This window comes from Takifugu flavidus, chromosome 19 (assembly GCF_003711565.1).
Source record: "Takifugu flavidus isolate HTHZ2018 chromosome 19, ASM371156v2, whole genome shotgun sequence".
NCBI lineage: Eukaryota > Metazoa > Chordata > Actinopteri > Tetraodontiformes > Tetraodontidae > Takifugu > Takifugu flavidus.
In genome coordinates, this window is record NC_079538.1 from 9,421,967 (window position 1) to 9,446,867 (window position 24,901).

At 41.7% G+C, this 24,901-nt stretch overlaps 2 protein-coding genes and 1 long non-coding RNA gene across 27 annotated transcripts; 2 read left to right on the top strand and 1 right to left on the bottom strand.

Annotated features, from left to right (window-relative positions):
* The first annotated feature begins 4,264 nt into the window (after positions 1-4,264).
* On the top strand, positions 4,265-24,380 carry LOC130515921 (uncharacterized). 22 transcript variants are annotated; one of them, XM_057016525.1, is made up of 15 exons: positions 4,265-4,387; positions 4,723-4,783; positions 5,246-5,367; positions 5,447-5,507; positions 5,584-5,733; positions 5,851-5,928; positions 19,824-19,961; positions 21,529-21,678; positions 21,894-21,935; positions 22,065-22,259; positions 22,342-22,611; positions 23,288-23,428; positions 23,644-23,685; positions 23,815-24,010; positions 24,093-24,380. In XM_057016525.1, the coding sequence occupies exons 2-14, from the start codon at positions 4,726-4,728 to the stop codon at positions 24,006-24,008; spliced, it is 1,641 nt and encodes a 546-aa protein (XP_056872505.1). In that variant the 5' UTR covers positions 4,265-4,387; positions 4,723-4,725; the 3' UTR covers positions 24,009-24,010; positions 24,093-24,380. The 22 variants fall into 22 exon arrangements, with proteins under 22 accessions (XP_056872505.1, XP_056872507.1, XP_056872502.1 ...); XM_057016527.1 differs by lacking the exon at positions 4,265-4,387 and adding an exon at positions 4,455-4,652 and having other exon boundaries at positions 21,897-21,935; XM_057016522.1 differs by lacking the exon at positions 4,265-4,387 and adding an exon at positions 4,456-4,652.
* On the bottom strand, positions 9,466-11,624 carry LOC130515927 (uncharacterized). The gene is made up of 2 exons (XR_008947306.1): positions 11,459-11,624; positions 9,466-9,706 (listed from the first exon to the last, which is right to left on the bottom strand). It is a non-coding gene; the product is annotated as an uncharacterized LOC130515927 (long non-coding RNA).
* On the top strand, positions 15,066-18,022 carry LOC130515925 (A-kinase anchor protein 7 isoforms delta and gamma-like). 4 transcript variants are annotated; one of them, XM_057016554.1, is made up of 5 exons: positions 15,066-15,618; positions 15,711-15,921; positions 16,279-16,427; positions 16,498-16,634; positions 17,947-18,022. In XM_057016554.1, exons 1-5 carry the CDS (start codon positions 15,466-15,468, stop codon positions 18,005-18,007), a joined length of 711 nt encoding a protein of 236 aa, XP_056872534.1. In that variant the 5' UTR covers positions 15,066-15,465; the 3' UTR covers positions 18,008-18,022. The 4 variants fall into 4 exon arrangements, with proteins under 4 accessions (XP_056872534.1, XP_056872533.1, XP_056872535.1 ...); XM_057016553.1 differs by lacking the exon at positions 17,947-18,022 and adding an exon at positions 17,043-17,834; XM_057016555.1 differs by lacking the exon at positions 17,947-18,022 and adding an exon at positions 17,043-17,834 and having other exon boundaries at positions 15,776-15,921.
* Positions 24,381-24,901: the final 521 nt, after the last annotated feature.

A 24,901-nucleotide genomic window follows, 5' to 3' on the forward strand; every position in this document is an offset into this window, starting at 1 on the left:
CGTACTGACCAGCACCGAGCAGCTTGGTCAATGTCAATGTGCCAGAACTCAGTAAATTCTTACCCTTATTGATCAGATCTTGTGTAATGTTTGCCACACGCTCAGCAATTAATCAGCACCATCATCATTGCTATACTTGTTTCACTTTTTCTCTTTAAGACATTTACAGCACCCAATAACGCCGCACTTTTCACACAGTTTCCAGAATCCATCAAGCCTCCTGTGTCACAGTTGTTTATGATGACAATGTGAAACATCCCAGAGAGGGTTTGTCACTGTGGTGATCGGTTTCGTACCGCATCGCTTCTGTATCGATCAAAGCAAAAACTCTGCACGTTGTGTGTGACGGACAGGGTGAGTCTGCGCGGGTGTGACCTTCTGAATGATACACACCTGCTGCATCTGAGCAAGCACCAAAAGTTGCATCCACGCGCTCAGCAAACAGGCTGACGCTTGATGCTGTGTGTTTTCAGTAAGAGGATTGCCTCCTGCCGGGAAGAAAGGCGAGAATGGACACACACACACACACACACACATACACACACACACTCACACACACACGGAACCAGAAGTAGCTGCACAGCAGAATCCAACATGAAAATAAATGATTAGTCACAGCTCCTGACCCATCAGAGATATAAAAACGACTTATTTTCTCTAAGTTTTGGACGTTTTTGTATCCATACTACATTTAATACCAAAACCGTGAGATATTTACTGGCAGCTGCAGGAGCTCGGCTCTTTCATGTTGCCTTTAATTTCTTCTTCTTGCAGCAAATGAACATGCGGCGCTCCCTGCGACTGCAGTGTGGTTTCATGTGAAATATTCAGTATTTCTAAAAAAATAAAATAAAATACAAAAAAAAAAAATGCTGGGCTGAGGACTGGATTCAGCAGAGACACGTTTTTGATGATCTGAAGGCGGCAGCGAGGCCTCAGAAAATATGAGATGAATACAGAAGGTGGTTAGTTTTGGCAGCCACTTAATGGCTGTATTCTACCACCAGCCGGGCCTGTTTCTGCACCAGGTTTAGCATAGACATGTTGTTGCAGGTTTGCACCATCACCCCCCACCACCACCATTCCCACCCCCCACCACCACCATTCCCACCCCCATCCATCTCTCGCAAGGGATTCTATCCCCACTCCTCCTCTCCTGCTTTATAGTCATCCCATATGGACTGCTGCAACATCCCTCCTGGCTTAACTCCCAAAAGCACTCTTTAGCCCTAACATCTAGAAGTCACGCACACACACACACACACACACACACACACACACACACACACACACACACACACACACACACACACACACACACGCATACACACACACACTGTGGTCCCCATTCCACAATGCTATTTGTGTGGAATACAAAGCTCTGATGCTCAAACCTTCGGGCCATAGTCTAGTTGTGCTCGTCAGCCTGTGATCTGCATTCTGTCGTTAGCTGCCACTTAGCTTTTTCTTTCCCTGCGGCAGGCTGGTTATCATGCACCCTCTCCTCCTCCTCCTCCTCCTCCTCCTCCTCCTCCTCCTCCTCCTCCTCTTTCTCTCTAAAGATGGAATAACTTCACCCTGCCAATTTTCCTCCATAGGCTCAAATCTGTGATGTTTGTCATAGGTAAAAATCAGTGATATTTAAAAAAATAATTATTATTTATATCATTACTGTCCTCTGATCTTGTTTGACTTTTATACCTTACACTCCTGCTTACAGACAGGAAGGACTGGTTGTTGGACTGGTTACTTGTTTGTGCAAGAGTAAATTTCCCTGACAGTTGTTTGAAGTAATTTGGGAGGTGAATGTCTTGAGTTATGTCTGACTACCCGTGTGTGAGAAAAGAAAGACTATATGATGGCAGTTTGAGTTTTAAACGGTATACTGTATTTACAGTCCTGAGAGTCAGTGAGATCTGCAGATGTGAAGTTCCTGCCAACGCTATGTTGTGAGACGTAATTTAGTGCCCTCTAGCGGCGAGAATACACATTACCGGAATTGAACCATAACCTCTCCGTGTCAGACAAGCTGTGGTGGAATAAAATGTCTTTTTCCATTTACGCCCTAAAGTATTTCCACTCCATAGGCTCGGAATAAATTTAGATTTTTTTCTGGGATTGAAAATATAGTTATGAGAGATTATTGAGGATTAATATTTACAAATATGGCTCCTAATCCACTCTGGACTACTGCACCATGTTGGGGAAAATATAGTGATGGATTTCCATCGCTATGTTTTAAAAGCATGTCTCTATGAAATTCTTTGCAGCATATATGAGTAAAACTATGCCCTCATCTTTAAAGGATGCATTTTCCATATGTCATAGACAGATCACATCAGTAAATATGACCATATTCTAGTGATTTCATCTCCTTTAACGCCACGGCTTGGTAAGCCAGTAGAGGAGTGTGTGCGAGGTGGGCTGCCGTTTAATCAAAAATGTGTCACATTAATTCAGACAAATTCGAGCGATCCAGTTTTCTAATAAAGCTGTCATATTTGCATCCGCTGACTTACATTAACCATCATTTTAGATTAACTGCCGTCACAATCTCTTGATTTATGAACATACAATCACTGATGGCAAAGTGTGTGTGTGTGTGTGTGTGTGTGTGTGTGTGTGGTGTGTGTGTGTGTGTGGTGTGTGTGTGTGTGTGTGTGTGTGTGTGTGTGTGTGTTCACAGATATCAGTTTCTTCCTAATTTTTTCCATTTTCTCTCACTAATTAAAGCTCATGGAATTTAAAAAAAACAGTTTTACAATATAACTGTTGACTTCTGAAAAATGGTCATTGGACATCGGTATGTTGGGAAGCAGATTCTGGTTCTTGTTCATATCAACCCAACTGCTCATCAATGCACTGATCTTCCTGTCACGGTGATCTTACAAGCTTTTCCTATAATTTATGCAGAGTTTTGTGCGATTAGGTGGATTTTATGCCAATTTTGGAGCAAAACCTGTTTTCACGCATTATTGTTGTTTGATTCGGGCTATAAATTGATTTAAGAGCTCAGATGTGACAAAGTGGGATTCAGATTAATAGTTATCTTCACTCTTGCATGTATTTAAGCCTCAGTATTAATCCTAATCTTAAACGTTTATGTTATATCCATCTTGTGGAGAGTTTTGTCAGGTGGAGAAGGGAGAACCTTCTGCAGCTCAACGTGACCAAGACGAAGGAGATGGTGGTGGATTTCAGAAAAAGCAAGTCCCCACCCTCCCCAGTCTGCATTAGTGGGAAAGAAGTGGAACTAGTCCCATCTTACAGGTTCCTGGATGTCCAGCTGGACAATAAACTGGAGTGGTCCACAAACACCGATGCTGTCTACAAGAAGGCCATGAGCAGACTCTATTTCCTCAGGAGACTCAGGTCCTTCAGTGTTTGCAGCAGGATGCGCCACATGTTCTACCAGTCTGTCATGGCGAGCACCATCTTCTTTGCTGTGGTGTGCTGGGGTGCAGGCATTAAAGCAAAGGATGCCATCAGACTTAACAAACTCATCAAAAAGGCAGGGTCTGTTGTTGGCTGTAGACTTGATAACTTGGACGAGGTGGTGAGGGACAGGATGGTGTTGAAACTGCGGACAATCATGGACAGTCCCTCTCACCCCCTCCATAACACAGTGGACAAACTGAGGAGCAGCTTCAGCAACAGACTCCTGCAGCCTCGCTGCTCCAAGGAACGGTACAGGAAGTCATTCCTGCCGTCCGCCATCAGACTATATAACTCATCCAAACCCAGCCAATAACAACAACTGTGTAATGTTCATGTTGTAATTTTATTTCTAATTTATTCTATATTTATGTATATATGCTTATAATGCTTATAATATGTATATATTATATTATGTATATATTATATATATGCTTATAATATATGCTGTATATATGCTTATAACATTCTAATCTTATCTGTATTTATTTTTTCTGTCTCTTTACTCTGCATACGCTGCTACTATAATTCAATTTCCCCACGGGGATGAATAAAGTTCATCTTAATCTTAATCTTATATTTATAGACCTCATCTTTTAGGAGAAAACCAATAATCGTGGTCTTTCTCCCACATCCAGAATAACTTTCTAAACACTTAATTATACTCTTATGCAGAAACTGGGCCTGTGAAGAATGCCAGAGCCAAGGTTTATACACAACGTCAGAAAACTGCTGAATGACGTCAGCCTAGCGTCGCGGTCTGGAAGAGCGGCGCGGTGCTGCCCCCTGCTGGTTTCTGCTGTGGGTACAGTTTTTATTCTTATCCAGCAGGGGACTTTTAGGAAGCAGCCCGCTCTCTTTAACGTTTGACCCAGAAAATAACGTTAAAAACCCCGAGTAAATAAAAAGAAAACGAGAAAGACAGAAAGATAAAATGTAAAACTACTTGAAGGTAAGAGCTCATTGGCCCTCTCGGGGGGTGGGGGCATCTGCGTCACAACGTCAAGACGGTTGTTTTAGTTTCACTTTCTTCTGACATTAAACGGAAAGACTACGTGGATGACACCGCGTTTTACTCAAATTATTGAGCTAAATGGTCGTGTGATATTTGCTGCAGCTGCTGAAGGTGGTCGCCAGTCTTGTTTGATCATCGGTCGTTTTTGGCATTTCTGGATTGGATTTCTTGTTTTTAATTTCACCTTCGTCTCTGTTTAAAAGTGCGTTGTGCGCACAAATGCCCAGAAGCGCACGCCAGAATAGATCCGTTTAACCTGTCTTTTGTTCCAGGTCATGTCGCTGCTTGGTAAAATCAGAAAGTACAATTCAGCCGCAGCCAAAGAGCTGGAGAGTAAGTGCGCTGTTTGGTTTTGCTTTCTTTTTAAAGCTGGGAAAGTGAGTCCAGGACAGGGATGCCCAGATCCGGCCCTCCAGGGTTCTAGTCCAGCTGTTGCCACCAATCTCATCAAAGAGACTCCCTGGACCAGGGGTGCCCAAACTTAGTTGGGATTTCTGTCCTACCAGGTAGAGTGCACTTTGACCCGGAGACTTTCCTTGGAGAAAGCATTTTATGACTGGTAGGAGAGAAAACCCGGCCGTAACTATATTTGGGCACCCCCTTGACCAGAGGGTGTCTTTGGTGGACGTTGGTGGCTAAAGCAAAGGTGAAAATGTTTCTGTGCAGGAGAATTGTAGCAAAATATAGAGTAATGTGTCTCCAACCATCACAGAGAAGGCTACGCTGTGTATTAGCCTGTTCAGCTGTTCAAGCCCGACTGTTGATTCTGACAACAGCGGCCTTCTGTTGTTGCAGATGCAAACTTCAGAACTGACTCTGAAATCAAATCTCTGGACCAGACGGACCTCCATGAGCTGTTTCCTGAGAAGAAGAACCTCAAACTGAGGAAGGACATCATTGAAATAATTCACCCAAAGGTGAAACAGCATGGAGAGAGGGAGAGAGTGGCTGAACAGAGACATGACAGTGTCAACTAAAATAATCTCTTTGGTTTAGAGGCCAGTAAAGGACCTTGTGAGAGAACTGAAAGGTTTCATCCCACATGAAAGTGCCTTTGGTGTGTGTTCTTGTTTAACACCTATCCTTCTATTCAAGTTGGCAGCGGCTGATCTCTCTGTCTCTCGCTGCTCCAGCCAGCAGCGGGGTCGTGGGTGATTACCTGTGCATCCTGAAGGAGATGAAGACTCAGATGGATACAGTGCAGACCTTCATTAATGCTCACATCGACCTCCTGGAAGATTTGAGCAAAGACCCACCCCTTCACAAGACTGACGCACTGCCAGGTTTCCATTTTAAAGCACATTATTTCGGTTTGAGGTCCTGGTCCAGAGTGTTCTATCAGCTGCTGCAGGACTCAGCTCGACCTCAACATTGATCATTACTGATGGATTGTCTTTCAGCCGCAAAGTCTTCAGACCCCTCTGGTCCAGCGACCTTCTCAAACTGCCAGACTGGTCACATTCCACCGGAAACACGAGGTGAATCACACCAAATCTGCACTCTGACTCTTTTCAGGTTGATTTTGATAGTTACCCCCTTCCATACATGAGCATATCTAAATAAAATCCCCTTCACTACTTATTTTGTGATAGAGCCCTGTTTTGGATAGAATTGGACTTTCGGGTTCTAGATGCTGAGTCAAGCTTTTTCTGATCTCGAGGTTTCCTAGGGGCCGATTTAGAATCTGACAAAAAATCCATTTATCTTTGATGAGCCATCTACAAACAAAAATGCTCCAGTTTTTAAAGGTTGATCTAAATCACTTCTACTTTTTGCAGTTTGTTCAGCTAATTCTTGGCAGTCATGTGGTTCTCCGTCATGTTTTGTGCCTTTCCTATGCCTTTCCTATGGCTATGTCTCTCAACTACTTTGTTCCATCTATGTCTCTCAACTTACTTTGTTCCATCTATGTCTCTCAACTTACTTTGTTCCATCTATATGTCTCTCAACTTACTTTGTTCCATCTATATGTCTCTCAACTTACTTTCTCAATTTCCAGGTTTGTCTGCAACTCCAGAATATCTGTAGTGCAGAGTTTGCCTGAAAGATTCAACTTTCTTCTCCACCTTTCCTGAGTTATTTTCCCCGAACCTTCTGCATCTCCTTCCACAAACTTTTCATCCCCCTCAAGTTCGACATTCTTTTTCTTGAACAGCCGCATTTTGTACTATGTGGTCTCACAGAAAAGTTCTCTGGCACACAGTCAAAGGGAGGACACTAACACGGCCTTCTACCGTGCACTATCTGCACAGCGGTGTTAGTTTTAAGGGATGAAACCCGTCCTTTGTCCCCTGATCACCAGTACTTCATTTTCTTATGAGGCAAAATAATAAAACACAGGACTAGCAGAGTTCTCCTATCAACTCTTTCAATGGCTTAGTCCTCCATTCAAACACAAACACAATTTCCTATTTTCTTAACTTAATTAATGGCTAAGTATAACCCACTTAATTACGGCTAAGTTTAACCAGGTCTCACCTCTGAGGCAACAATTTGTTGTGAGTTTAGCTGTCCTTTGAATCCATAATCAGTTATCTGCTTGTCTAAATACGCGAGTTTCTTTGGATTTTGTTCTTCGAGGAATTTCCAGTCCTTACACTGCAATTCATCTCTGGGCCTTTGTTTGCTTTTACTTGTCCCCATTTTTGGAGAATTATGTTTTAACTTTTAGCTCTTCTTTTCTCTCTGTTTGTGGTTATGTTTTTTTTTTGTTTTCATTTTACGAGTTAACCTTATCCTAATTTACAGTTGTTGTTTTTTTTTATTGTTTTTTTTAAAAAGATTTTTATTATTATTAAGAATTTGGTCCAGTCTTGCACATAGGGTGACCTAAAACTGGGATGTTGATCTCAGTGGGGTGATAATTAATCAAACCGTTGTGGTACTTCTCACTTTAACTCTTTCGAGTGGAGAGTCTTGCCTCTGCATCCACCAGGGCCTTATCACTTACTGTCCCACTGCTTTGGTATGATTGAAAATACCTAGTGGTATTTAACAATCCTTTCACACTCACAATCACTCTTTTGGATGATTTGTCGTGACTTAATTTCTTTTCCACGTGGCCAGGACTCCCTCGCCCTGCCTTGGTACTGACCTTAGTACTCTTATTTACCTGCCATTGACTAGTATTCACAGGGTTTGTTTCTCATTGCGTCTTACAGAGGATTTTCGGGTTCCTCTCTCCCAAAACGCCGCCTTAGTGTTTATCGCAATTTTTACATTAAGTCCCCGACAATCATCACACACACACTTTTGAATTCAAGACATGCTCACCACTGTTGCCTTTTCCTCCTGGAATTCCATCAACCGTCAGGGTCCAATCAGTGAGCTGAAGCCCAGTCCCGGAAAGGGTATCATAGGTCGCTTTGAAGCGGCCTGCTGTGGCCACGGTCTTTCCTGAGGTTCAGCCTCACCCACTGGACCCTTCAGGTGTGTTGGAATCCGGCTCGAAGGACCAAAATGTTAGGTTCAAACAACCTGAAACACGAGAAACACAAATGAGGCAAAGACAACAGTTTGAATTTTACTTGCAAGGAGAACGGGGAGATGTGCTCAGTTACAGATCTCCAACACGTTCTGCCGCACACCTCCCGCCATCCTTCTTTTATTGGAATTAGGAGGTCCCTAGTTACAGAAGTCCTTCACTGATTTGATTAGCTTATCTCGCAAACAGCACATTCTTCTATATCAGACAGATTAAGAGAACATCTCCTGGGTTCGGCCCCACAGCTCTGTCTCCAGTCAATGCCACTTCTCCAACAGCCGCCGCATTTCTGTCGCCCTTGACCAGAGAAGTTTGAGGTGACATACCAAGCATCATGAACATTAAGCATTAGCAAATAATAAGAAACATTAAGTAATGAGAGACAATATAACAAGAATAAGGAATATAACAAGGTGAAAGCAAATAAAAGATAACTTTAATATAATGGATCTAACAGATTTTTATGATGGCAAAGTAGTAAAAAAGAGTGAGAATAGCATCAAAATAGCCATTAACTGCTGTCAACTGCACAGTTTATGTGAAAATAAATCAATCTCTTAACGGCCAAACACAAAAACATTGTGCATAAATCTCATTTTAAATATTTCCTTTGATCTTCAGCAGGAAACTCTTCCGATCTGTGCGTTTAACCAGCAGAAAATTTGGACCATTACTATCTTTTATTTTGGAATTTCTTTGTTGTTCCAGAGGTCTTACGTTGCCCTGAAAGCAGCCGGTGTACGAGTGCAGGAGACTTTGATGGCACTGATTGTTTTTCGGGTGCAAAGACTACAGACCCCTCTGGTCCAGTGACCTTCTCAAGCCCCCAGATTGGTCACATTCCACCAGGAACACCAGGTGAATCACACCAACTCTGCACTCTCACTACATGGGTAATAATCCATGTAAACACTTGGATGGAGACTCTGATATCATCCATATATCAATCAAAACATGTTCTGTTAACTGCTCGTTCTGAATATAAGTCAAAGTTCATGTGAAAATTAATCAATCTCTTAAACACAAAAACATTGTACATAAATCTCATTTTAAATATTTCCTTTGATCTTCAGCAGGAAACTCTTCCGACCTGCTACCGTCTGTGCTGAGGGAAGGTAAGAGAAGCTCACAGCTGGTTCTGCTTGGAGCAGTATCAGTGTAATCGTGGTCCCTCTTGGGAGACGTCACCATTGTTCCCTTGAATTCATTAAAAATGTAAACGATTCTGTTCCCTGTGCCTGCAGTGAAATACAACATGATTGTCGACGGTCAAACCCTAAATGCTCACCAACAGCTGATGAATGAATTGTTGAGTCAGCAACAAGTGCAAGATTGTCAGTTCTCTGAGAGCAGCGACGATCACCAGGTCACGCTCCTCTTCAAGTCCATCAGTTCACGCATGGAGTCAGACGTCGAAGCAGCCATGAGTCGGATTAAGGGTGAGAGGAATGGTGACACTAGGATCTGCTGTTTCCTTTTGGTCCAGGCTTTACAATTCTGCTCTTGTCTTCCTGTCTTCAGATAATAAACCTGTTATTCTGGTCCTGATGCACCACGTCTATGAGCCCAAGTCCACATCTTCTCAGAGAATCTTGAAGGACCATCCAAATGTTGTGCTGACCGTCCATGTTTTTTTCCATGAGACAAAATCTGGACTGTTGACATGTAGAGAAAACAGTGCTGCCATCTCCAGTATACGAGATAAATTACTGGAGTACAGCACGCTGGTGATTCCAGGAGAAAATCTCCAGGGTGTAAGTGAGAGAAGAAACCTGGAGGCTGAAGGTGGAGGTAAAAAACAACATTTTTAAAGTGATAGAAAGTGTTCAGACAGAGTGGCCACATACCAAAGTTAACTGATTGTCCAGTAAACGTAAAATAGCTCTGTAAAATCACTTGGTCACATGACGACTGTGTAACTTCTAAAAAACATTTTTCCTGCTAAATTGTGTTGTGGAAGAATTTGGTCTTAAAATTCTTTAAACTCAGTCAGCTTTTATTCATCCTTCATTAATTTTTTCCATGTTTAATCTTTTCTTCCCCCGTTGATCCATGACAAAGAGAGATGCGTCTATCCTGGCACAGTGGACAGTTTGGAGTGTAAAAGGATTTATTGTCAGATGTGTGTTTATTGTCACCTGCTTTGTATGACGTTTAGTGTCAGAATACAAAAATATAGATACGCTCCATCCGTTTGATATCTGCTATAACCTATTTTTTAAATGATGAAGCCACGCAGAAGACAAACACTTGCCAAAAACACTCACCTGACTCTTAATGGGTTTTTTTGCAAATTGAGATTGATTTTTCTTTAGCTTTTTGCTACATTTAAACAAATATAAACACTGTCACCAAATACAATTTCAGAATTTAGCAGTAAGCACCTGGGGACTTGATCTGTGCGTTTAACTGCAGAAAATTTGGACCATTACTATCTTTTATTTCGGAATTTCTTTGTTGTTCCAGAGGTCTTACGTTGCCTTGAAAGCAGCCGGTGTACGAGTGCAGGAGACTTTGATGGCACTGATTGTTGTTCGGGTGCAAAGACTACAGACCCCTCTGGTCCAGTGACCTTCTCAAGCCCCCAGATTGTCACATTCCACCAGGAACACCAGGTGAATCACACCAACTCTCACTCACTACATGGGTAATAATCCATGTAAACACTTGGATGGAGACTCTGATATCATCCATATATCAATCAAAACATGTTCTGTTAACTGCTCGTTCTGAATATAAGTCAAGGTTCATGTGAAATGACAATCAATCTCTCTTAAACACAAAAACATTGTACATAAATCTCATTTTAAATATTTCCTTTGATCTTCAGCAGAAACTCTTCCGACCTGCTACCGTCTGTGCTGAGGGAAGGTAAGAGAAGCTCACAGCTGGTTCTGCTTGGAGCAGTATCAGTGTGATCGTGGTCCCTCTTGGGAGACGTCACCATTGTTCCCTTGAATTCATTAAAAATGTAAACGATTCTGTTCCCTGTGCCTGCAGTGAAATACAACATGATTGTCGACGGTCCACCCTAAATGCTCACCAACCGCTGATGAATGAATTGTTGAGTCAGCAACAAGCGCAAGATTGTCAGTTCTCTGAGAGCAGCGATGATCACCAGGTCACGCTCCTCTTCAAGCCCATCAGTTTCCGCAAGAAGTCAGAAGTCGAAGCAGCCATGAGTCGGATTAAGGGTGAGAGGAATGGTGACACTAGGATCTGCTGTTTCCTTTTGGTCCAGGCTTTAAAATTCTGCTCTTGTCTTCCTGTCTTCAGATAATAAACCTGTTATTCTGGTCCTGATGCACCACATCTATCAGCCCAAGTTCACATCTTCTCAGAGAATCTTGAAGGACCATCCAAATGTTGTGCTGGCCGTCCATGTTTTTGTCGAAAGGCTAAAATTTAGACTGTTGACATGTAGCGAAAACAGTGCTGCCATCTCCAGTATACGAGATAAATTACTGGAGTACCACGCGATGATTTCAGGAGAGAATCTCCAGGGTGTAAGTGAGAGAAGAAACCTGGAGGCTGAAGGTGGAGGTAAAAAACAGCATTTTTATGATGACCAAAAAAGTGGTGAAAAGAGTTCAGACAGACAGGGTAGCTTCGGGTTTTTTGAGTCGCTATTTAAACTTTAACTTTAAATTGTCTTCCAGTCAATGTAAATGAACTTTGTCCAATAATGTGGTCACATGAAAACTATTGGATTCCTAAAAGCCATGTTATTGAAATTTGAGTTAATCAAAAACGGTGGCAGTGAATGTTTGGTTAATATTTGAAAAAACCTACGTACACACTGACGATCTGCATCTGTGCTGTAATTCAAATAAAGTCTGTCTTGTGAGCGTTGCCTGCTGATGATGATCTTACAACACAAACACAAGGTTTTTGGAGTTTTTTTTTCATCAGGGTAATAATTTACAGAAAATATTTAAAGGACACAGTAGCCACAAACCTGAGAATATTTGACATTTAAAGTAAAATTATAAACAATCTATGTAATGTTTCACTGGAAGAATTGTGAAGTGTGTTTAAAGAGAATTTGGAATCACAAATATTTTAAAGTCACATTTGTTGCAACTTTACAATAAATTTCCTGGGTAATGCTTTTTTCTGAATATAAAGAACAACACTTATTTTATTTGCATGAAATTCTGATTCTGGATTTTTTTTCATGTTGTTTTTAATTATATTAAATAAAGGTTTCGGACGTGTGGACTGATATGTGTTTAATAAATATGCATCTATTTTAAACAGCATGTTTTGGGTGAAATAGCTCTTTTTGTGTTTTCATCCACTTAAATATTTAAAATGATCCACCTTTAGAGGCCATTGAACGTAGCAGGGAAATTAAGCAAGTTTACCATGATGCTGTTTAATCCGTGAAGTGCAGCGTTCCATAAAGGCGTCATGTGCGTCATGACGTCAGACAGGAACAAAAAACATAAAAATAAAAACCCAAATGTTCTTTCACTTTCGGTTGCTTTTGCTTTCCTTTGTGTTCAGACAATCCTAGAAGTTCGTCGCTCTTTTATTTGACTTCAAGTACGAATAGTATCTTTATTTGTTCTCCTTCCGTTATTTAATCATCTTATAATCTATGTTTCTGTGGTTTTGTCGTCTTTTCTCACAGTTGGAGCAATGTCGCGATTTGAAGAGATAAGAAGTTGCTTTCCTGACGCGGCTGGTGTTCTGAAGCGTAAGTAGGTGTACTTATTCAGATGTTTGGTTGTAAGATGCGTGTCCAATGTCAATTCGTATAATTTTAGTAGCGACAGACAAATAATTAAATAAAATAAGCCCCGCCCCCGGCTGTGCCCCAGTCAAAAGAAAAACTTATCTGTTCAAAGAAAGGTTGGAATTGTTGGCTCGCAGCTTCTCAGTGTAAATGTTTTATTGTTTTATTGTTGTTGCAGAAGCAGGTTTGACCTCTGACTCAGACCATCAGGACACTGGATTCAGCAGACCTCCAGGCTGTGTTTCCTGGACCCCAGAATCGCCAGAAGAGACACTTTTTAAAGGAAATTCATCAAGATATAAACTAACCAACTAGACAGACAGAGAGACAGAGACATAGATAGATAGATAGATAGATAGATAGATAGATAGATAGATAGATAGATAGATAGATAGATAGATAGATAGATAGATAGATAGAAAGAAATATAATTTGGTCTATATTTTGTTTTTCAGCAGTCAGCTGGTGCAACTTCAAGAACCGGATCTGAAGGTAGTAAAACCTTGGAGTTAACTGTCAGTTTCTCCTTTTCTTTCTCTCATCTCTCATCATGTCTGTTATTCATACGCAACATTTGTGTAGTGACAAATTTATTTTGTATTGAAAATGAAGCCATAATGAGAAAAATAAGAGAAGTCCGATCCGACGCCGCCAGTGTTTTGGAAAGTAAGTGGTGTATTTCCTTTTGGTGTGTTGCTCTGATGTTTACAACATGCTCTGGTACTGTAGTCCATTATCCTAAACTACTGCATCTGTTGCTACAGATGAAGATCCCCCGGTTGACTTGTGCCTTCTGGATCGCACAGATCTGCAGGAGCTGTTTCCCGAAGTGGAGAAACTCAAATGGAGAAAGGAAATCTATGACATAATTCAGTCTCCGAAGGTGCCCAGAATTCTTTTTTTTCTTTTTTTTAATGAAACTAGCAGGTTTCATCTGTACATGCCCAATGTCCACTGGACAAATTCTGTGATCAAATATTTTTATTTCAGAAGACATCTTCCCTTTTCGATAGGTTCAAGCCTTCTTCAGGTACTCACAAACAAAATAATTTCATTCCTGTCCTAAGTCTTTCCTCATCTTTGTGGTGGTGGATCTAGACCTCTCAGTATCTTTCAGTATCTGCAGTTTAACAGGCCTACAACTCCCATAGTTGAGTCTGTTTTCCTCTAGTAAAGTCCTAAAATATTTCACATGTAAATGTGGCGCTACCATGTGTATTAGACTTTTTAAAAATATATTCATCAATACTTTATCTAACAACATGTTTATCCTGTAATCTCTTTAACGGGGTTGTACAAAAGCGAGGGTAAGTGTCTACCTACCCAATCCCAATCGTCTAAAGGCCTCAGGAGGTTAACGATAGTGAGAATGGAGCTAACCGCTAATCTTGCTAAGTCAATATTGTTTGATTAAACAAAATGTCTTTACTCCCATTAAATAGTGACACTACTGTTGGATAGAATGAACTCATTGGCGTTTTTCTTACCATTTCCCTCAGTGAAGTACCAGATACTTAAAAGTGGAAACCCTCTGGATGTTTACCACCAGGTGATTAAAAAGGTTGGCACGTAAATCCCGGGTTCGCTTTGTAGAGGCCCCTGGGGATCACAAGGTGTCAATTCTCTTCTGTCCCGTCATTTCCCGTATTGGGTCAGATGCAGAAACTGCCATTGCTACCATTAAAGGTAAATAAATGTCTTTGCATACCAACCAAAGAGAAGATGGTTTTAATCCCACAGTTTCATTAACACATGTGGTCAGTGTGACTCAATCTGCTCTGGATTAAACCTGATGTTGCTGCTCAATACCTTCATTATTTAATTTCCTTTCTTCTCATTTGGTGTCCACAGATGATAAACCTGTCATTCTGGTGTTTTTGATCCACTCTTTGAAGGCACAGTCCTTAACTTTGCTGAAGTCTTGGGACCATCCAAATATTGTGCTGCATGCTCACCTTTTTCACCATCAAATGAAATCGGGATTACTCAGATGTAAAGAAAACAAAACCGCCATCTCTGCCATAAAAAAGAAGCTGAAGAAATACAGTGTGCCGATCTAGATGAAGAAAGTCAGAGTTGCCACACACTGTGGCATGAATTGAAGAGAATATGTAAAGATTAATCACTGGGAAATCATCCAAAATATATCAGAATTTGATAAATATCTTGTTACTTGTATTCTATGAGGAAATGAGTAAAAAAAATCAATGCATTATGTATGGTGTCAAATAAAGTCTTTAGATGTCATTATTATTCAACCATGCTTGACTAAAATAAACGAGTATGAAGGCATAATGTATAATGCCCTCTAAAATATAGCTGAATTATTGTTGCGTCTGTTTTTTTATTCATCTGTTTTATGATGAAAATTCTTACCGGAAGTTGGATGTTGTTTACAAACAACCGCTCGTAGCAGCTCCCACTGCGCGCACCAAGTTAGCCTGATGTTTTCGAGCTAAATGTATATTTTCCTGATTCGTTTGGGGGTTTTCCCTTAACTCTCATAGTCGGGTTTGCCCCTCAAAAAGATAAAAGCATGTTAATCAGAAAAATGCCATGGCTAGTTTTAGTTAATAGCATTGCAACTTCTCTGAAGGCAACTAGCAGCTAGCTCAACGAATCGGCATGGTCGTGTGATTCAGTTGGACGTGTGTTGGCCATAATAGGCAACATCCTTCTCCACATTATTCATAGTTCTGATTTCACGGCTAAACTAAACACAATGGCCGGAACTGTTTGTTAAACTAGCCCCGTCTGTGTTGCGCTACTCGCAAAACTCTGTTACATGTCATGCTCCTCGGTCGTGTTCCGTCGAGCCCCATCAAATGCGTCCAACTTTTTGGCTTGCAAAGGTGTCTTTCTCACAGTGAAGCATCGCCTCGGTGGCATTCCGAATTTATTTCCCATTTCCTTAAGCCGTCTGCACACCGGACCTCATTTAAGGTAATGAATCGCTGAATTTGATAAAAGAATTCTCTCTGGATCCAGATGATGGTGACGACGGAAACGCCCTCACTGGGGTTCCTCTCCTCCAGACGCGCTTCTGCCGGTCTCCGCTTACAGTTTCCGATATGCAGACAGACAGTTTCTCCTGTGGCAGAAAGAGCCCTGCTGTTGTTAGAGATGAAATGGATGGCGGTGGAGAGACAGAAGGGAGGGAGGTGAAAGAGGTCCCAGACCAGCTGGAGACAATCGGAATGGAACTCCAACAAGCAGAAGGTGTTATTGGACAATCCACAGCATCAGGTACATAAAAGCTGATATAAAATACAACCTTAAGCCAAACTGAGCTCAAGCCACAGTCAAACAATACTACAGTAATATTAATACCATCTAGGGTATTTGTGTCACAACATGAGCGTTATTGTGGTAGTTCAGGAACTCCTGCATCTGCATGTCAGAGCTGCAGTTTTTTTTGGAAGGAACTTGGATGTGCATAGATCAGTATGCATTCATTTATTAATCTATTTATTCCCACTAGCATCCCACTATCATACACCAAAGATACATTGCAATTCCCTCCCCAGCTAATGTAGCTCTCCAACTGCCTTTTAAAAGTTTCCTTTTTAAATGTTAAGTCTGCCTGGGTCTTTTTCTCTCCAGTCTCCAGTTCAGAATCAACCCAGGAGAAGAGAAAGCGGAAGATAAGAGACGGTGGAAGACGAGTGGACAGGGAAGAGGACGCAAAGAAAAAGAAGAAACAAAGCCAGCGGCCCAACTATTTCATCTCCATCCCCATCACTAACACACAGGTAAAAAAAAAAACACAATGCGTAATTGAGAGGTAATGTTCATATTTCAGTCACATTTGCTCAATGACAGATCAGTTCGGCGGTGTTCAGCGTCCAGGAGCTGCTGCTTCAGCACGATCCCCGACTCGCTAAAGCCATGATTCCCATCCCAACGCTCCACATCACTCTTTTAGTCACTCACCTCGCCACCCAGGAGGAAGTAGATCTGTAAGTGGACATAAACACACATTTAATAACAGATCAGACACACCAATAATGGCTCCATTTTAATGCTCAGCATATGAGCTTGTTTTAATAAAAGGGACTGTGTTTTGTCTGTCCATGCAGTAGAGTAATGATGTGCTTTTAGACATCATATTTGTGCTGGGATAGATTGTTGGATTAATTACTTGATTAGAGGTAGAATTGAATAAAAACGCTGTCATTTGCATCCATTGCTGGTGTCCTCTTTGTCCTTTGTGCTCTCAGAGAGCTGGAAATGTCAAACCCCAATCAAACAGAGTACCTCTTAAAAGTGGTTACACAATAATACTAATGTGCCTAACGTGCTCAGATGTGACAAAGTGGGATTCAGATTAATAGTGATCTTCACTCTTGCATGTATTTAAACCTCAGGAGGTGGAGGGCGTGCAGACCTACAAATATCTTGGGCTGTGGCTGGACAACAGGCTGGACTGGACAAGCAACTCGAGGCAGCTGTACAAGAAGACCCAGAGCAGGATGTACTTCCTGAGGAGACTCAGATCCTTCAACATCTGCAGGAAACTCCTCTGGATGTTCTACCAGTCTGTGGTCGCCAGCGTCCTGTCCTACGCTGTGGTGTGCTGGGGGGGGAGTGCGACAAAAGCGGACCTCTCCAGGCTGGAGAAGCTGATCAGGCGGGCCAGCTCAGTGGTTGGGATGAAGCTGAAACCTCTGGTGACAGTGGCAGAGAGGAGAACTATTGACAAACTGCGGAGCATCATGGACAATGTCTGCCACCCTCTGCACACTGTCATCCACAGCCAGAGAAGCCTGATCAGCCAGAGGCTGCGCCTCCCCAAGTTCAGGACAAACAGACTGGGGAACTCATTCATCCCCTGAGCCATCAGGCTGTTCAACTCCTCACTGGGGGGGAGGAGGGCCAACAGAAGGACTGGAACAACACTGCAATAACATAATACTGGGACATCCATTCATTCAGTTCATTCATTCATTCAGTTCATTTATTTACATTTCTATAGTTTTATATTATATTCTATTTTTAATTTATTCTATTGTATTTCTTATTTTATTCTATTTTTATTTTTATTATTTTTAATATTTTAAACAGTGCTGTACATTTCTTTGAGGAGATGCTAATTTCCCTAATGGACACCCCCTAAAGGGATCAATAAAGTACCCTGATTCTGATTCTGATAATCCTAATCTTAAACGTTTATGTTATATAGACCTCATCTTTTAGGAGAAAACCAATAATCGTGGTCTTTGTCCCACATCCAGAATAACTTTCTAAACACTTAATTATACTCTTATGCAGAAACTGGGCCTGTGAAGAATGCCAGAGCCAAGGTTTATACACAACGTCAGAAAACTGCTGAATGACGTCAGCCTAGCGTCGCGGTCTGGAAGAGCGGCGCGGTGCTGCCCCCTGCTGGTTCCTGCTGTGGGTACAGTTTTTATTCTTATCCAGCAGGGGACTTTTAGGAAGCAGCCCGCTCTCTTTAACGTTTGACCCAGAAAATAACGTTAAAAACCCCGAGTAAATAAAAAGAAAACGAGAAAGACAGAAAGATAAAATGTAAAACTACTTGAAGGTAAGAGCTCATTGGCCCCTCCGGGGGGGTGGGGGCATCTGCGTCACAACGTCAAGACGGTTGTTTTAGTTTCACTTTTCTTCTGACATTAAACGGAAAGACTACGTGGATGACACCGCGTTTTACTCAAATTATTGAGCTAAATGGTCGTGTGATATTTGCTGCAGCTGCTGAAGGTGGTCGCCAGTCTTGTTTGATCATCGGTCGTTTTTGGCATTTCTGGATTGGATTTCTTGTTTTTAATTTCACCTTCGTCTCTGTTTAAAAGTGCGTTGTGCGCACAAATGTCCAGAAGCGCACGCCAGAATAGATCCGTTTAAACCTTTCTTTTGTTCCAGGTCATGTCGCTGCTTGGTAAAATCAGAAAGTACAATTCAGCCGCAGCCAAAGAGCTGGAGAGTAAGTGCGCTGTTTGGTTTTGCTTTCTTTTTAAAGCTGGGAAAGTGAGTCCAGGACAGGGATGCCCAGATCCGGCCCTCCAGGGTTCTAGTCCAGCTGTTGCCACCAATCTCATCAAAGAGACTCCCTGGACCAGGGGTGCCCAAATTTAGTTGGGATTTCTGTCCTACCAGGTAGAGTGCACTTTGACCCGGAGACTTTCCTTGGAGAAAGCATTTTATGACTGGTAGGAGAGAAAACCCGGCCGTAACTATATTTGGGCACTCCCTTGACCAGAGGGTGTCTTTGGTGGACGTTGGTGGCTAAAGCAAAGGTGAAAATGTTTCTGTGCAGGAGAATTGTAGCAAAATATAGAGTAATGTGTCTCCAACCATCACAGAGAAGGCTACGCTGTGTATTAGCCTGTTCAGCTGTTCAAGCCCGACTGTTGATTCTGACAACAGCGGCCTTCTGTTGTTGCAGATGCAAACTTCAGAACTGACTCTGAAATCAAATCTCTGGACCGGACGGACCTCTATGAGCTGTTTCCTGAGAAGAAGAACCTCAAACTGAGGAAGGACATCAATGAAATAATTCACCCAAAGGTGAAACAGCATGGAGAGAGGGAGAGAGTGGCTGAACAGAGACATGACAGTGTCAACTAAAATAATCTCTTTGGTTTAGAGGCCAGTGGAGGACCTTGTGAGAGAACTGAAAGGTTTCATCCCACATGAAAGTGCCTGTGGTGTGTGTTCTGAGCCTATCCTTTTATTCAAGTTGGCAGTGGCTGATCTCTCTGTCTCTCGCTGCTCCAGCCAGCAGCGGGGTCGTGGGTGATTACCTGCGCATCCATTTTAAAGCACATTATTTCGGTTTGAGGTCCTGGTCCAGAGTGTTCTATCAGCTGCTGCAGGACTCAGCTCCACCTCAACATTGATCATTACTGATGGATTGTCTTTCAGCCGCAAAGTCTTCGGACCCCTCTGGTCCAGCAACCTTCTCAAACTGCCAGACTGGTCACATTCCACCGGAAACACGAGGTGAATCACACCAAATCTGCACTCTGACTCTTTTCAGGTTGATTTTGATAGTTACCCCCTTCCATACATGAGCATATCTAAATAAAATCCCCTTCACCACTTATTTTGTGATAGAGCCCTGTTTTGGATAGAATTGGACTTTTGGGTTCTAGATGCTGAGTCAAGCTTTTTCTGATCTCGAGGTTTCCTAGGGGCCGATTTAGATTCTGACAAAAACGGCGTCATCAGTCCCGATTTGGGAAACCAGCTGAGACATCCAAGGGAAGATTCTCAGGGTTTCAGTAAAAGTGAAAAAAGAAAAGAAGAAGCAGGAGGTGGAGGTAAAAAAGATTTTTATGATGGCAAAGTAGAAAAAAGAGTGAGAGTAGCATCAAAATAGCCATTAACTGCTGTCAACTGCACAGTTTATGTGAAAATGAATCAATCTCTTAACGGCCAAACACAAAACATTGTACATAAATCTCATTTTAAATATTTCCTTTGATCTTCAGCAGGAAACTCTTCCGACCTGCTACCGTCTGTGCTGAGGGAAGGTAAGAGAAGCTCACAGCTGGTTCTGCTTGGAGCAGTATCAGTGTGATCGTGGTCCCTCTTGGGAGACGTCACCATTGTTCCCTTGAATTCATTAAAAATGTAAACGATTCTGTTCCCTGTGCCTGCAGTGAAATACAACATGATTGTCGACGGTCAAACCCTAAATGCTCACCAACCGCTGATGAATGAATTGTTGAGTCAGCAACAAGCGCAAGATTGTCAGTTCTCTGAGAGCAGCGATGATCACCAGGTCACGCTCCTCTTCAAGCCCATCAGTTCACACATGGAGTCAGACGTCGAAGCAGCCATGAGTCGGATTAAGGGTGAGAGGAATGGTGACACTAGGATCTGCTGTTTCCTTTTGGTCCAGGCTTTAAAATTCTGCTCTTGTCTTCCTGTCTTCAGATAATAAACCTGTTATTCTGGTCCTGATGCACCACTTCTATCAGCCCAAGTTCACATCTTCTCCGAGAATCTTGAAGGACCATCCAAATGTTGTGCTGGCCGTCCATGTTTTTTTCCATGAGACAAAATCTGGACTGACTGTTGACAGAAAGAAAACAGTGCTTCCATCTCCAGTATACGAGATATAAATACTGGAGTACAGCACGCTGGTGATTCCAGGAGAAAATCTCCAGGGTGTAAGTGAGAGAAGAAACCTGGAGGCTGAAGGTGGAGGTAAAAAACAGCATTTTTAAAGTGATAGAAAGTGTTCAGACAGAGTGGCCACATACAAAAGTTAACTGATTGTCCAGTAAACGTAAAATAGCTCTGTAAAATCACTTGGTCACATGACGACTGTGTAACTTCTCAAAAACATTTTTCCTGCTAAATTTTGTTGTGGAAGAATTTGGTCTTAAAATTCTTTAAACTCAGTCAGCTTTTATTCATCCTTCATTAATTGTTTCCATGTTTAATCTTTTCTTCCCCCGTTGATCCATGACAAAGAGAGATGCGTCTATCCTGGCACAGTGGACAGTCTGGAGTGTAAAAGGATTTATTGTCAGATGTGTGTTTATTGTCACCTGCTTTGTATGACGTTTAGTGTCAGAATACAAAAATATAGATACGCTCCATCCGTTTGATATCTGCTATAACCTATTTTTTAAATGATGAAGCCACGCAGAAGACAAACACTTGCCAAAAACACTCACCTGACTCTTAATGGGGTTTTTTGCAAATTGAGATGATTTTTCTTTAGCTTTTTGCTACATTTAAACAAATATAAACACTGTCACCAAATACAATTTCAGAATTTAGCAAAGCACCTGTTGGACAGTGATCTGTGCGTTTAACCGGCAGAAAATTTGGACCATTACTATCTTTTATTTCGGAATTTCTTTGTTGTTCCAGAGGTCTTATGTTGCCTTGAAAGCAGCCGGTGTACGAGTGCAGGAGACTTTGATGGCACTGATTGTTTTTCAGGTGCAAAGACTACAGACCCCTCTGGTCCAGTGACCTTCTCAAGCCCCCAGATTGGTCACATTCCACCAGGAACACCAGGTGAATCACACCAACTCTGCACTCTCACTACATGGGTAATAATCCATGTAAACACTTGGATGGAGACTCTGATATCATCCATATATCAATCAAAACATGTTCTGTTAACTGCTCGTTCTGAATATAAGTCAAGGTTCATGTGAAAATGAATCAATCTCTTAAACACAAAAACATTGTACATAAATCTCATTTTAAATATTTCCTTTGATCTACAGCAGGAAACTCTTCCGACCTGCTACCGTCTGTGCTGAGGGAAGGTAAGAGAAGCTCACAGCTGGTTCTGCTTGGAGCAGTATCAGTGTGATCGTGGTCCCTCTTGGGAGACGTCACCATTGTTCCCTTGAATTCATTACAAATGTAAACGATTCTGTTCCCTGTGCCTGCAGTGAAATACAACATGATTGTCGACGGTCAAACCCTAAATGCTCACCAACAGCTGATGAATGAATTGTTGAGTCAGCAACAAGTGCAAGATTGTCAGTTCTCTGAGAGCAGCGATGATCACCAGGTCACGCTCCTCTTCAAGCCCATCAGTTCACACATGGAGTCAGACGTCGAAGCAGCCATGAGTCGGATTAAGGGTGAGAGGAATGGTGACACTAGGATCTGCTGTTTCCTTTTGGTCCAGGCTTTAAAATTCTGCTCTTGTCTTCCTGTCTTCAGATAATAAACCTGTTATTCTGGTCCTGATGCACCACTTCTATGAGCCCAAGTCCACATCTTCTCCGAGAATCTTGAAGGACTATCCAAATGTTGTGCTGGCCGTCCATGTTTTTTTCCATGACACAAAATCTGGACTGTTGACATGTAGAGAAAACAGTGCTGCCATCTCCAGTATACGAGATAAATTACTGGAGTACAGCACGCTGGTGATTCCAGGAGAAAATCTCCAGGGTGTAAGTGAGAGAAGAAACCTGGAGGCTGAAGGTGGAGGTAAAAAACAGCATTTTTAAAGTGATAGAAAGTGTTCAGACAGAGTGGCCACATACAAAAGTTAACTGATTGTCCAGTAACGTAAAATAGCTCTGTAAAATCACTTGGTCACATGACGACTGTGTAACTTCTCAAAAACATTTTTCCTCCTAAATTGTGTTGTGGAAGAATTTGGTCTTAAAATTCTTTAACTCAGTCAGCTTTTATTCATCTTTCATTAATTGTTTCCATGTTTAATCTTTTCTTCCCCCGTTGATCCATGACAAAGAGAGATGCGTCTATCCTGGCACAGTGGACAGTCTGGAGTGTAAAAGGATTTATTGTCAGATGTGTGTTTATTGTCACCTGCTTTGTATGACGTTTAGTGTCAGAATACAAAAATAGATACGCTCCATCCGTTTGATATCTGCTATAACCTATTTTTTAAATGATGAAGCCACGCAGAAGACAAACACTTGCCAAAAACACTCACCTGACTCTTAATGGGTTTCTTTTTTGCAAATTGAGATGGTTTTTCTTTAGCTTTTTGCTACATTTAAACAAATATAAACACTGTCACCAAATACAATTTCAGAATTTAGCAGTAAGCACCTGTTGGACAGTGATCTGTGCGTTTAACCGGCAGAAAATTTGGACCATTACTATCTTTTATTTCAGAATTTCTTTGTTGTTCCAGAGGTCTTACGTTGCCCTGAAAGCAGCCGGTGTACGAGTGCAGGAGACTTTGATTGTTTTTCGGGTGCAAAGACTACAGACCCCTCTGGTCCAGTGACCTTCTCAAGCCCCCAGATTGGTCACATTCCACCAGGAACACCAGGTGAATCACACCAACTCTGCACTCTCACTACATGGGTAATAATCCATGTAAACACATGGATGGAGACTCTGATATCATCCATATATCAATCAAAACATGTTCTGTTAACTGCTCGTTCTGAATATAAGTCAAGGTTCATGTGAAAATGAATCAATCTCTTAAACACAAAAACATTGTACATAAATCTCATTTTAAATATTTCCTTTGATCTTCAGCAGGAAACTCTTCCGACCTGCTACCGTCTGTGCTGAGGGAAGGTAAGAGAAGCTCACAGCTGGTTCTGCTTGGAGCAGTATCAGTGTGATCGTGGTCCCTCTTGGGAGACGTCACCATTGTTCCCTTGAATTCATTAAAAATGTAAACGATTCTGTTCCCTGTGCCTGCAGTGAAATACAACATGATTGTCGACGGTCAAACCCTAAATGCTCACCAACAGCTGATGAATGAATTGTTGAGTCAGCAACAAGCGCAAGATTGTCAGTTCTCTGAGAGCAGCGACGATCACCAGGTCACGTTCCTCTTCAAGCAGCATCAGTTCACGCATGAAGTCAGACATCAAAGCAGCCATGAGTCGGATTAAGGGTGAGAGGAATGGTGACACTAGGATCTGCTGTTTCCTTTTGGTCCAGGCTTTACAATTCTGCTCTTGTCTTCCTGTCTTCAGATAATAAACCTGTTATTCTGGTCCTGATGCACCACTTCTATCAGCCCAAGTTCACATCTTCTCCGAGAATCTTGAAGGACCATCCAAATGTTGTGCTGGCCGTCCATGTTTTTGTCGACTGGACAAGATTTAGACTGTTGACATGTAGAGAAAACAGTGCTGCCATCTCCAGTATACGAGATAAATTACTGGAGTACAGCAGGCCGATGATTCCAGGAGAAAATCTCCAGGGTGTGAGTGGGAGAAAAAACCTGGAGGCTGAAGGTGGAGGTAAAAAACAGAATTTTTATGATTACCAAAAAGGGGTGAAAAGAGTTCAGACAGACAGAGTAGCTTCAGGTTTTCTGTTTGGCTATTTAAACGTTAACTGTAAGTTGTCTTCCAGTCAATGTAAATGAACTTTGTCCAATAATGTGGTCACATGAAAACTATTGGATTCCTAAAAGCCATGTTATTGAAATTTGAGTTAATCAAAAACGGTGGCAGTGAATGTTTGGTTAATATTTGAAAAAACCTACGTACACACTGACGATCTGCATCTGTGCTGTAATTCAAATAAAGTCTGTTTTGTGAGCGTTGCCTGCTGATGATGATCTTACAACACAAACACAAAGTTTTTGGAGTTTTTTTTTAATCATATTTACAGAAAATATTTAAAGGACACAGTAGCCACAAACCTGAGAATATTTGACATTTAAAGTAAAATTATAAACAATCTGTAATTTTTCACTGGAAGAATTGTGAAGTGTGTTAAAGAGAATTTGGAATCACAAATATTTTAAAGTCACATTTGTTGCAACTTTATAATA